The following is a 13,081-nucleotide window of genomic DNA, read 5'->3' on the forward strand; positions in this document are numbered from 1 at the left end:
AATCTTTTTATGTGGCATTACATATTCCTATGGTTAGTCCTCTGGACTTCTCCAAACTTTGGGTGAATTCTGCGTGGTTATTTCTGATGCGTAAATTTAAGGGAAATGACCTACAATGTTTCTTCTTCAATTGTGTAGGAAAATATGCTAATTTCTTCATTTCTCTTTCAATTTTGGTCATTTTACTAAAGAATTTTAGATGTCTTTTGTTATATTTCACCATTGGTAATGGGATTTTTGGTAGCTGTTGGAGAGTGTTGTGGTTGTTTTTGTTGCGTTTTAGTTGTGTGTATTTTATGATTTTTTACAGGATCCCCGTATTAGAACTCATATGTCACGCCAGGCTACGCAGGGTACTCCAGTCCGTAACACTGGTAGTCCAAAGTCTGCGGTGAAAACGCGCCAAGCTTTCTTCCTTCACACGACGTGTTTGACAAAACTTGCCCGTCAGGTCTGCAAAAATACCCTCCGGTTGCGGCAGGCAGCAAGACGTCCCTTTGTCCCTATTAACTGTGCTGCCATTAGGGCAGAATGTAAGATGTTTTTAAATTCCTAGCTTAATGTGCTGTGCTTCCAACCATTTTCTGTCTTTCATTTTATTTTCTTTTTCAATAAACATTTCTTGTCTACAACTCTTTTGTTTTATTTTCCCCCCAAGATCTAAGTTTACATTTGTCCAGTGTATCACCAACAAATTTAGACAAAGGCTATCTGTTGAGGAAAGATTTCAAGCCAGTTGTATGAATGAAATGGGAATTGAAAAGGGGGTATGGCAAATGGATTACGAAAGAGCATCATCTTCTCATCCACCTGTATCACATACTGTCATAAACGTTTTTGCTAGTATCAGCAAATCTTATGGGAAACTGGTGTTCATGTTCTGTAACACACAAGCCATATTTCCTACAAGGTACGGTGAAATATGAGTTTGCTTTTAAAGCATTTATTTTTTGTTTTTCACAACTAAAGATACAGAGCTAGATTCTGCTACTCTTACACAATTTGATTTCAATGGGACTATTAAAGGAGTACGGTTCTGCTCATCGTATAAATAAGGATGGCAGAATCTGTGCCTTTTATGTCCACTTAATATTTTTAAACTCTAAAGATCATGATGGCCACACTTATTGTTTCACTAAAGTTTTACTTCTTTCATCCATTCTTAAATTTTAGTTTTACACATTTCCATATTGTTTTTGTGCTTTTGCTGTGTTCTTGTAAAACAAAAACATAAAGAACCTTCTGCATTAGTAACTTAATGAAAGCATATTTAGCCAAAGTGAACTTAAATAGCTTTTTGGAGGTGAAGATATGAGAAATGGCTGAGAAATGTTACAAATGAAAAGGTAGTAAATTAATGGCTTCTGTATGCTCCTGTGTGTTTAGAGCCCAGTCCAACATCCACTGAAGTTATTGGATACTTCACTGGGCTTTTGATCATGTCCTAAATGTATAATTTAACACAGATACCACATGGCTAACTTTGGCTAGGTCTACACTACCCGCCTGAATCGGCGGGTAGAAATCGATCTCTCGGGGATCGAATTATCGCGTCTCGTCGGGACACGACAATCGATCCCCGAATCGACGCTCTTACTCCACCAGCGGAGGTGGGAGTAAGCGCCGTCGACGGGGAGCCGCGGAGGTCGATTTTGCCGCCGTCCTCACAGCGGGGTAAGTCGGCTGTGATACGTCGAATTTGCGTATCTTAAATCGAACCTCCCCCCCCCCCCCCCCCTGTAGTGAAGACCTGCCTTTACTCAACTTCCATGGGACAGTATCTTCAAAGCTTGCATTTCGTGCACCAGTATGGAATGCACTACCACATAATCTCACATAACATCAGATTTAGCAGAGAAAGAGTTAACAAGATTAAGTCAGCCATGCTGGGACATTGTTACTTTCGTTATTATTGAAGATAAAATTTTTGAGAATTAGAACTGATTTTATAAGTATAGTTACTGGATTAAGGCAAAAGTAAGGAATAATTTTCCCCTAGGGTTTTACATTGGGATGTTAATGTATTACTCTTCATGATAAAGAAATCATGGGTTTAAATCAATTCTTGGATTATTTTCACTTCCTCTCCGTTGCCCACACTCCAACAGGAGCCAACCGTGCAAACATCCAAAACTTGATAAGACTGCTCATGGGAGTAAAGGTATTCACCTGGATAAGTGTTTGCATGATTGAGCCTAAGCAACATATTCTGTTTGCTTTACTCATGCAAGTCTCATTGGGCCTGATTCTCCTTTTCCTTAAACTGGCGTAAATAAGGAGCCACTCCACTAAAGTCAATGGAGTTAAAAACATTGTAAGAGGAGAAGCATGCATCCATTGTGTAGGGTTACCATTCGTCCGGATTTACCCGGACATGTCCTGCTTTTTGTGTTAAAAATAGCGTCCGGGGGGGGATTTGTAAATCACTAAAAATGTCCGGGATTTCCCCCCCATGCAGAGCGAGGCGCGGCTGGGAGGGCTGCAGGAAATTCAGCCGCTCGCATGGGGCTCTGGCAGCCAGAGCCCTTCCCCCGCAGCTTGCCGGGCTGGACTCCGGAGCAGCTGTAGAGCTCCTCCTCCCCGCCCCCCCTCCCCCGCATTCTGAGCCGGCCGGCCTGCCGGGCCGTTTGCATCGGGCCTCGGCAGCTCCTCCTCCCCTGCTGCCGAGCGCCCCGCTCCGGCAGCACTGGGTGGGGTGGGACCGGGTTGTGTGTTGCGCTGGGGAGCGCAGCCACGTGTCCGGCTCCGCACAGAGCCCAACACCCTGTTCTGAGCGGCAGGGTAAGGGGGCCAGGGGGCAGGAGAAGGGGCAGGGAGATTTTGGAGGGGGCAGTCAAGAGACAGGGCGGGGCTTTTTGGGGGGGTGGAGAAGGTTTTGGGCAGTCAGGGTACAGGTAGGGGGTAGGGTCCTGGGGGGCAGTTAGGGTGGGGGGTCTTAGGAGGGGGCAGTTAGGGGACAAGGAACAGGGAGGCTTAGGTAGGGGGTGGGGTTCTGGAGGGCAGTTAGGAGCAGGGGTCCCAGGAGGGGGCAGTCAGGGGACAATGAGCGAGGGGGGGGGTTGGGAGTTCTGGGGAGGGCTGTCAGGGGGCAGGAGTGGGGAGAGGGATTGGAGCAGTCAATGGGACAGGGAGCAGAGGGGTTTAGATGGGTCGGGAGTTCTGGGGGGGGCTGTCAGGGGGTGGGGAGTGGTTGGATGGGGCGTGGGAGTCCCAGGGGTCTGTCTGGGGGTGTGGATAAGGGTTGGGGCAATCAGGGTACAGGTAGGGGGTAGGGTCCTAGGGGGCCAGTTAGGATGGGGGGAGGGTCTCAGGAGGGGGCAGTCGGGACAAGAGGCAGGGAGGCTTAGGTAGGGGGTGGAGTCCTGGGGGGGCAGTTAGGGGCAGGGGTCCCAGGAGGGGGCAGTCAGGGGACAAGGAACGGGGGGAGGGTTGGGGGTTCTGAGGGGGGCGGGAAGTGGGAGGGGCAGGGGCGGGGCTAGGGCGGGGCTCCTCCCGTCCTCTTTTTTGCTTGCTGAAATATGGTAACCCTACCATTGTGTAAGTAAAGCAAGAGTGATTTAGCTCTGTGCTTCAATTTTGGTAGGAGAGGCAAATGAAGGCTGAAATGTGTTTAAATTTTTTATCCTTAATGCAGATTACAGCAAATCACTTGAAAGGTTCAAGACCAGTAGAATAACAATGCATTGATGAGAGGAAAATATGTCTCTCTTAAAATTGGTGTAAATTGGCACCAATTTCTAAAGAAAGCCTGGGGGGGAATTAGCTGTAGAATTGGATTCACTTTTGATAGAGAACCTTGAGCCTTTATCTCTCCTTGTTCTGATTTTATCCCCTAGTTTGTGGATTTAAGAGGAGCTTCTCGGCTCTCTATGAGCTGAGGTGTGAAAACATTTCTTCTTGTTTGAAGAAACAAAACAAAATGGTTCATCTGACTGTTAATCATCATCCTAGAAGGGACGTTTACTTTATACACAATTCAAATTTTTAAAACAAAGGAAATGAAAAGCAGAACTTTTGAAAAGGAAATAGTCATTCTTCCATCAGACTAACAGTGCCTTGAGTGCTTTCTCTTCGTTCTTTTGACTGAAAAAGTGTCATTACAAATTAAAATCATGACTTGAAAAATCTTTTTTTGTCAACACTGACATTAGTTTTTGTTTTTACCTGAAAGAAAAATTGCATCTACATTCTGTCCGTTGTATTCTGCCACCCCGATTGGCCCTGAAACAGATTAAAAATCCCCACAGTAACTGATTGTTTTTGAAAAAAGATTAAAAAACCCTCAAATAATTTGATATAGTGGGACTCAAAGAGTGTGTGTGTAATATTGTTGTTATATTGTATTTCTCCAGCAATATCTTCTGTGCATAAAAAAGCATAGTACTCCTCATCCATGGATTGCTTGTCCATGGAACTGTCTCGCACATCATTAAATCTTATCTAATAACAAATAGGCCACATAATTTTAAGTTGCTGTAAAATCTGAGTTTCTTGCAGTTGTTTGTTCTTCCTTCCAGTGACTTATGTGTGTTTCTCTGTTATAGTGCACTTAACTGATTCTTATTTTACAATTTAACGGCCTCTGTTCCTGAGCCTTTGTTTCATCCTTTTTGAAAGAAACCATAATGTCATTCACTTTTATGTGGGGGCATAGATACATTGATTAACAACAGTTAATGTCTATGCTGATCACGAATGAGTCACCAGCTATAATATTGAATAACACCCTTGAGCGGTACTGCAGCTGTTGTGATCTTCTGAGGCACTCAAGCTAATAGCCTACTGGCCAAAGTGTCAGGTTGCTGGTGGAAAGGCATGAAACAGCTGAGGGGTCCTGGGCTCTGGAATTTGCCTTCTCATCTTGGTTTGCCAAAGCTTGGATGTAATGACCCTTCTGACGCTCTGCAAGACTGACCTGTTCATGTGATTTTATTTTTATTTGTATTGTAGTAGTGTATTGTAGTCTAGAAATTGCAACGAGGACACACTTGCTAGGCACTGTACAGACACACATTAAAAAGCTTACAGTCTAAACAGACAAGGGTGGAGGGCAAACAAACGTGAAATGATTTGCCCAGGGTCATACAGCAAGCCAGGTACAGAGGTAGATTGCCTGACTCCCAATTCCGTGAACTGTCCACTTAACTGTACTGTTCTCTCAGGGTTTCTTTTCAGGCAGGGTGGGAGTAGGCTGTATGTGAATGGTGAGGTGAGTTTTTGCTGAGAGCTGTAAAAGAAGCCATATTTTCCTAAGGATAGCATCTGTGTAGGATCTTCATTCTTAAGTCTTGGTTTATTGGCACAGGATAGGCAGAACTCCTCGGTCTCTAGTGAGGATTTTTTTTGCCCCTAAAGGCAGAAATAGTTGTCAGGTTCACAAGTCAAACTCTTCCCTTTTGGTGGTCAAGAAGGTTTTGTGTGTTAGTGTGTGAAGTGTAGCGAATGTATTTTTAATTCTTTTGTTGAGTTTTGTCTTTGGAATTGTTTGGAATATCCATTGAATTTAGATATGTGTTCCTGTGAGAAATTAAACTAGAGAAACATATGCATTGCACAAGGGTGATCCTTAAAGGCTTCTACCTATGAAGTGGGGAGGTTGACCAGCACCTTTCAGGATCAGTTTCTAAATCAACAACTTTAAATATTAATATTCTGTCCCAGGGCTGCATTTGTCTTTTGGAGCGATTGTCCCCTCAACTCTGCTTTCTCTTCTGAGGCATTTCAGCAGCTCATGCCCCTGCAGGCTTCAGGGACTGAGGTAGGCCAAGAGAAGCCAGAGGAGAGGCCTTTATCTCCTGCCCCCCCTACCATCGAGCTTCTCATTGAGGATCTTGGCCAGCTCTGTGAGCAGAGGGCACTTCACCCTCACAGCCAAGAGTGAACTTGTCGCCTCCTTCCCTTCTCCTGGGTAGGAAAGAAGCCAGGCAGGATTGTAAAGATTGGCTCCAGTAGGCTATCACCACCAGGTGCTACAACAGGTCATCGTACCCTGGTGTCCAGGTTCTTGTTCCCAGCTTCCGCTACAGGTTGCCATGCTCTCCCCCCGACCTCCACCTCCTGTACCCAAGAGCTGGGACAGCAGCTCAGATTTGGAAGAACAAACAGGCAGTAAAAGGCCTCGTGACTCACCATTTTATTCTTTCTATCCCTCCAGGCTTCGATTTTATGAAGCCAGAAGGTGTCTCAGTAAGCATCAGTCCAAATTCATCCTGGTGTCACTGCCACAAGTAAATGTAGCTATTTGTGGGTGAGAACTCAACATTACTACCTGGGAGAGACTTTTACTTCAAAGAATGGCCTCCTTGCTATCCAGGCCCTTCACAGACAGTCACAACCAGGCAGGCATCACCTCAGTCCCTCCTTTTGATGTCAGAGCTCTCCGGTGGAATCAGGCCAACAAGAAAAAATAAATTAATAAGTGTCAAACTGACAGTGCTTCTGCATGCTTCCACAAGCAGTGCTAATGTGGGTAGACACTATTGCAAGTATAGCCCCTTTCAGTTTAAAAATCCCTTCATGTAAGGTCATCTCCCTGAAAAAGACAGTGAGATACAAATCTGTTTCATGCAAATATGTCGGGCTTTGGGCCTTGAGATCAGATGCTCAAGCAAATGAGTGCTCTTAGTGCTACCTGGGAAATTTTATGGAAAGTTGAAGATATTCAAAGTCATTGGAAAAGTTGATTTACAATCCTGGCTCCTGCCAGATGTTATAGAAAGGAATATAGGTCATGTGACATAGATTTTGATGACAGATGGGACCATTAGATATGGCCAGTTGAAGCAGTACAACAGGAGAAAACACCTCTTTGCAAGTGGTAGCTAGAACAAGTGGCGAGGTATGTAGGCGAGGCGAGGTCTCATCTGCCCTTATTTTCCTCAGAGCTATCTGCATAACTCCCAACCAGCCTTATCTGGAGTTAGACCCCTGGTTGGTGCCAGGCTCTTTCCATTTGGGAGCAAATGGCGATCCATAACTTTGGTCAAAATGAGGTCACTGGACATTGTCCAGAGGGGGTACCCTATGTAGCTGTGAATGAATCACAGGAACAGCTTTTGCTCATTCCCAATTTCAAGCAACCCTTGGAAATGCCAGGGTATGAATGAAATCATCCATAACCTACTTCAGAACAAAGCAATGCAACCTGTTTCCCATCCTATTTCTAGCCTCAGAGTATCAGGAACAAACAGAGCAGGGCTGTGTCTGAAACATCTGAATAAGTTCCTAAAGGAGGCTTATCTGCACGTTTCCATGTTACCATCTCACGGACATCTAAGTTTTGCATATAAATAGAAGCTTCTTCCTACCCCAACATCAATCATTACTGTTTCAGATCATTTGATCTGAAAATGCCCCCCGGATCTCCTCCAGGGTCATGGCAATATTAATATTGGCTTTATAAAAGAAGGAAATTCACTTTTATTTCTTGCCAGGCAAATTTTCTGATCAGTGATCTGGACAGAGAGAAAGCTTCAAAAAACATACAGAGTTGTATGGTTTCTGTACTATCTTAGATTCATGATGCATATAGACATTGGTTCCAGGGAAGTCAGATATAGGCCTGGACTGGGGCTGAATGTTGTCAGTTACAAGTTCTCCATCTCAGAAGAATGTTAACATAAAGATGAAGACCCCCATAAAGGAAAATAAGTGGTGTCACAGAAACAAAAATCCAGGTTTTACTGGATTAATGATTGCATTAATGAACCAGGCAGAGCAATCCTTATGTCAAATGCCAACTGGGAATAAAAGAATGGGTTCATTCAGGTCCCAATTCAACTTAGGAAATGGGTACCAGAAAGAGTGCAGCATCCATCAGGTAGAACATAATGATTCACTGAAGTCTTGGAGCATTGTTCCTGCCAGGGATAATAGAATAGTGCTGGTCATGACAATCAACTTGTCTGATGAGATTTTCATAAATAAACTAGGGAGAACACAATCAGTTCCACCCCAGTGTAAGATGGAGGATATATAATATACCTCATTCTTCTTCGAGTGCTTGCTCATGTCCATTCCATGCGAGGTGTGTGCACGTGCCGCATGCACCGTTGCTGCAGATTTTTCCCTTCGTTGTATCCATTGGGCCGGCTCCAGTGCCCTTTGGAGCCCACAGGCCACACACTGCCTCAGTTCCTTCTTACCGCCCATGATGGTTGCTGGAACGATCCTTCTTGCTTCAGCAAGGCTTCTTCCCAGTGGTCTTCGGACTTTTTCTAGATTCATAGTTATCCTATGTAGTGTATATAGTTTCAAGTAGTTTTAGTGTATATAGTTAGTTCCTGTCATAGAGGGACTTCTTTGCCCTGGTCACCGGGCTTCAAGTCTTGTGCCTCCTGTGGCATGCCTATGCCCATGAGTGACCTGCACTCCAGCTGCGTAAAGCGCCTGGGCGAAACTCACGTGAAGGACAAGTGTCTGATCTGTCCAGACTTCAGACTCCACACTAAAAAGGACAGAGACATCAGACTGAAGGCTATCCTCATGGAAGCCGCCCTCAGACCTGTCTCAGAGCCGAGCCACTCTGATTTGGTGCCTAGTACTTCAGCGTCAGTGTGAAGCGCTCCCCCGGCACCGAGCTCTTCCAGGCACCGTTCTCCATCTCCGGTGCCGAGGAAGAAGCACAAGAAGCAGCGTACCAAGAGAGGGTTCTCACCGGTGCAGAAGAGAGAAACAAGCAGGGAGAAGGCAATTTAGTTACACCCATGCTGGGCCACTTTTCTTCCCCCGGACCCATGTCAGCACTGTCGACTCTGCGAAGGGCCTTGATTCCAGTGTAGGACCCTCTGCCGACACTAGGAAGCTAACGCGGTGCCAGGGGACTGACAGTACCATCAACCCTGGAGGCTTTTCGGGCATCTTGGGACTTTCTCTTTCTTCCAGTCCTGCCAATTCCATTGGGGCACCCACCAGCTCCAGCGTCCAGAAGCAGGAGGGAACAGGGTGCATCAGGCGCTTTCCCGGCACCAGGTCCCCAGCAAGCACCACCTCATCCCAGCGTCCTGATCTCCAGCACATCGCCAGTCCCTGGAACCCTGGCACCATATGGCAGCAGAAGTGGGTACCGCTCCATGGTGGTTGCCAAGAGAAGAATCCTCCTCAGAGTCTGAAGGTGAACCTTATGTACCGCCAAAAGCCCACCATCAGTACCCAGCCTACGTGCCACCAAGCTTCAGCGATGGTTCTACGGTGGGCACCTGTCCTATGTGGCCCTACTGAAACCCCTGGAGGTTTCCCTCAGTACCTGATCTGTCCTCCCATCACTCCTACTTGGTGGTCTCCAAAAGACAGGCTACAGCTCCTTTCCACTCAGCACTGACCCGAACTCCAGTACCAACATCCAGGAGATGCCTCCAGTGGACATAGTCGAGGAAGAGGAAGGAGCTCCTCCTCGTCCTCCCCAGACAAGGCTGTTGCAGGTCCCAGCAGCCTGCTTCCATATGATGATTTCAGGGCCCATCAGGACCTTCTGAAGCAAGTCACCACTGACCTGGAAACTGAGGAGCTCAAAGAGACATCTCACAGCCTTATTGATATCCTGGCTGCTGCAGCTCCATCCAAGGTGGCCTTGCCCATCAATGAGATGGTGTTGGAACCAGTCAAGGCCCTGTGGCAAACTCCTTTTCTGGCCCCCACTTCAAAGAGGGCAGAGTAGAAATAGCGGGTTCGAATAGTCTCACACACACACACACACTCATACTCACACTCCCTGGTGGTGTCTGCAGCGAAAGAAAGGGCCAGTCAAGTGCTACCTGAAACAGAAAGACACAAAGAGACTAGACCTTTGTGGAAGAAAGGTTTATTCCATGAATATCCTCCAACTATGCATCTCCAACCAGCAAGCTTTGCTGGGGAGATACGATTTTAATCTGTGGGACTCCCTGAATAAATTCAAAGACTCACTGTCCCAAGAGTCAAGATAGGAGTTCGCGGCCCTCTTGGAAGAGGGTAAGAATGTGGCCAGGACCTCTCTCCAGGCGGCTCTGGACGCTGCCGACTCGGTGGCCCGGACAGTGGCCTCTGCGATCACCACGAGGTGCTGTTCCTGGCTCCTGTCCTCTGGCCTTCCTCACGAGGTCCAACAGTCCATCCAGGACCTCCCCTTTGAAGGCTCCTCCTTTTTCTCAGAGCAGATGGACACAAGACTTCATGGACTGAAGGACTCAAGGGCCACTCTATGATCCTTAGGCCCGTATGCTCTGTTTGCTTCCAGAAAGCACTTCAGGCCTCAGGCAACCTTCTCTGTTCTCAGCGCCTCCAAGACAAGAGCCCTACAAAAGAAAAGGGAGGGGTTATAAATGGCGCCAACCACTTCTGCCCACCTCAGCCTCCAAGTCGGGGTCTTAGAGATATTCCGGTGTGCCCAGGCAGGCCTTTAGAAGATGCACTCGAGGGCGCTGTACCAGTCACCGTTTCAAATCAGCCTCCCCTCTCATTTTTGACCATTTGTTGCTCTTCAGCCTGGCATGATCATTCATATCATCGGACCTTTGGGTCCTGAACACAGTGACAGCCAGTTATACCCTACAGTTTCATAACTGTTGTTCTGTGAGATGTGTTGCTCGTGTCTATTCCATGACCCACCCTCCTACCTCTGTCTGAGTTACCAGCAAGAAAGAACTGAGAGGATGTGTGGCAGGTGGCGCCACCTAAACTGGCACATAAACATGCAACTCCAGAGGGCACTAGAGCCAGCCCAATGGATACCACTGAGGGAAAAATCTCCAGCAACGGGACACGCGGCGTGCACACACCTAGCATGGAATGGACATGAGCAACACATCTCGAAGAATAACAGTTACGGAAGGTTAATAACCGATTTTTTGGGGATATTCATATTTAAAGGATGTTCCTGCTTCCCACCCTGAAAGCCCACTGCTGTGAAAATCCCATTGTAATATATCTGTAGACCTTAGCATGATGAAGAAAGGAACACTTATTTGTGCTTACCTGAAAAATTTCTTTCTTTTGAGCAATAAGGTTCTCGGACCTGCCCTGACAAATATCATCCAGAATAGAGACAGAAACTGACATCCCAGGATCTGGGTTGGTTTCATTAATTTCTCATGCTCTGTAGTATGAAAAATTGCTGAGCTTTTTCCTCAAAGCATATTTAACACTATCTGTGGCTTAGGAAAGTAGAACTGAATTGTCTTGACTGGAAGAAATTTAAGGGGGTGCAGCATTCCCCTGCTACCAGTGACTGACAAGTCTGGTTTTGCCACAAGCATGCCAAAGTACCCATTGTAATGGATCTGTGGATCTTATTACTGGGAGAAAAGAGATTTTTCTATTCTGCTCACATTTATAGCAATGTAAATCGGGAATAACTCACCAGAGGACAATGTAGTTATGCTGGATTTACACAACTGAGAGCAGAATTTATGCAATTTGGCAATAAATCTGGATAGTTGTCTCTAAACGTTATCAACATTTAATTGCCAGATATACAGCTTTAAATAACAAAAGGTCTGTACCTGGTACTTCATGTTGTGGACTGCTTCAATAACAAAAAGATGTACATTCTGCTTCATTTTTATTTCTATAGATCAGGTCCTAATATTGATTTGCCTACCTTTCTGAGTGGATAAAGCATATGCTGTACATTTACAAAACTATTGCTTATTAATTCACATGAGGTGCTTGTATCAAGAATTTAGATTTTCTACCAATGACCTTACTGGCTAAATCTAGTCTGAAAATATTTTTTACCAGTAGTTTTTTTTAATGTATTACATTTTTATGCTGCCTTAAAGTATGAAATATCAAAGCCAGAAAATGATTTTTTTATTTATGTATAGAACACATTTTTGCCATAGTGGCCAGGCACTTACAGTGAAAGAATATTAAAATTCCATAAAACTGCTTTTAAAAAAGGCAAATAAGTATATCTGATCTCACACCCAGAGTCTTACTAGGGATCAAGAGGATTTAATCCCAAATGAGACAGCCCTGTGTCTGGGCCCAGAGATTTTCAACCCCAGGAGGAGCTGACAGCAAAAGCCTTGCAGGAGATCAACTCAAGGACAAACACTCAAGATTGCACAGTTCCAAAAGCGTGTGTATGTCCATCTCCAGACTCCTTACAAGACCAGTAAGGATTGATATTGGTTGACATGACAACTAGGAAGAAACCAGTAATATGCAGAGCAGTCTCATCAGAGAGGCTACCACTTTTGCCTGTTTGCCTTTCGAGCCACCATAACCCGCATTATCAGTTACAGGGCCTTTCCATTGTGATTACATCAGGCCCTGGCTTTAGTTAAAGCTATGAAGAAAGGACACGAAGAACCAAATCCATCTTGAGGGTTTGCTCTTCTTCGTCTCTTTCGTATATGATAAATCAGATGGAATAATGCATTTCTCCTCTTGTTCCCCCCTATGATTGATGGCCTCCAAGCATACACATTTGACCTTGGTCACAGGACGTAGATTTCATACCCCCTGATCCATGCTCCATTTACCAGCATCAGGTGTTTTGTTGGGACCCTGAACATGGAGGTCAGAGATCACTGTTCTGGGCAAACTCCAACTGTTCAGTCAAGAGGCAGAATCAGTAGTTTATACCCAGGCATAGCTTTCCCTGAGGAAGGCTTGTTCCTTTCAGAGTCAAAGGCTACTACCATTCCTGAGTGCTGCATTTCCAAGCAAGCCAGCCTCCTCTACTTCTCCTTGTCATAAGCAACAGTGTTATCTTGCCAGCCAAGATAGGTTGCAGCCCAGTTGGGTGTAGTTTTGATTTTTTTCCCCTTAAGTCCTGGAGTAACTTGTGAGCCATAAAAGGAGTCATAACCCCTTAAGAAAACCATAGCTAGATGTTGTACATAAGCATTTAAGGTAAAGAGTATTGTGATTGTAGGATTGAGGGTACCGAAAGGACGGAAGAAGCAGCAAATTTGCAACTGAGGAGAAAAAGCAAAGAGCAGCTTGCAAGAAGAGAAGCATGTCTACATGGGATTTAAGAACTACTCATCCGTCACTCTCTCCAGACAGGAATAGGGATGAGCAGCTGGCTTAAGAATCTGAACAGTTGTAGTGGTGGAATGTCATTAGCATGTGGATGATTGGAAGAGACAAAGCA

At 45.5% G+C, this 13,081-nt stretch overlaps 1 protein-coding gene across 1 annotated transcript in view; it reads left to right on the forward strand.

The window, feature by feature from the left end:
- The window catches only part of MTA3 (metastasis associated 1 family member 3), a 150,937-nt gene extending 150,305 nt beyond the window's left edge, over positions 1-632 (forward strand). The window contains exon 14 of the mRNA XM_065400884.1: positions 311-632. Coding sequence (XP_065256956.1) covers positions 311-556 — 246 coding nt within the window. The 3' untranslated portion in view covers positions 557-632. The remainder of the gene's footprint in view (positions 1-310) is intronic.
- Positions 633-13,081: the final 12,449 nt, after the last annotated feature.

The sequence above is a fragment of the Emys orbicularis genome, chromosome 3 (assembly GCF_028017835.1).
Source record: "Emys orbicularis isolate rEmyOrb1 chromosome 3, rEmyOrb1.hap1, whole genome shotgun sequence".
In the NCBI taxonomy this organism is placed as follows: Eukaryota; Metazoa; Chordata; order Testudines; family Emydidae; genus Emys; species Emys orbicularis.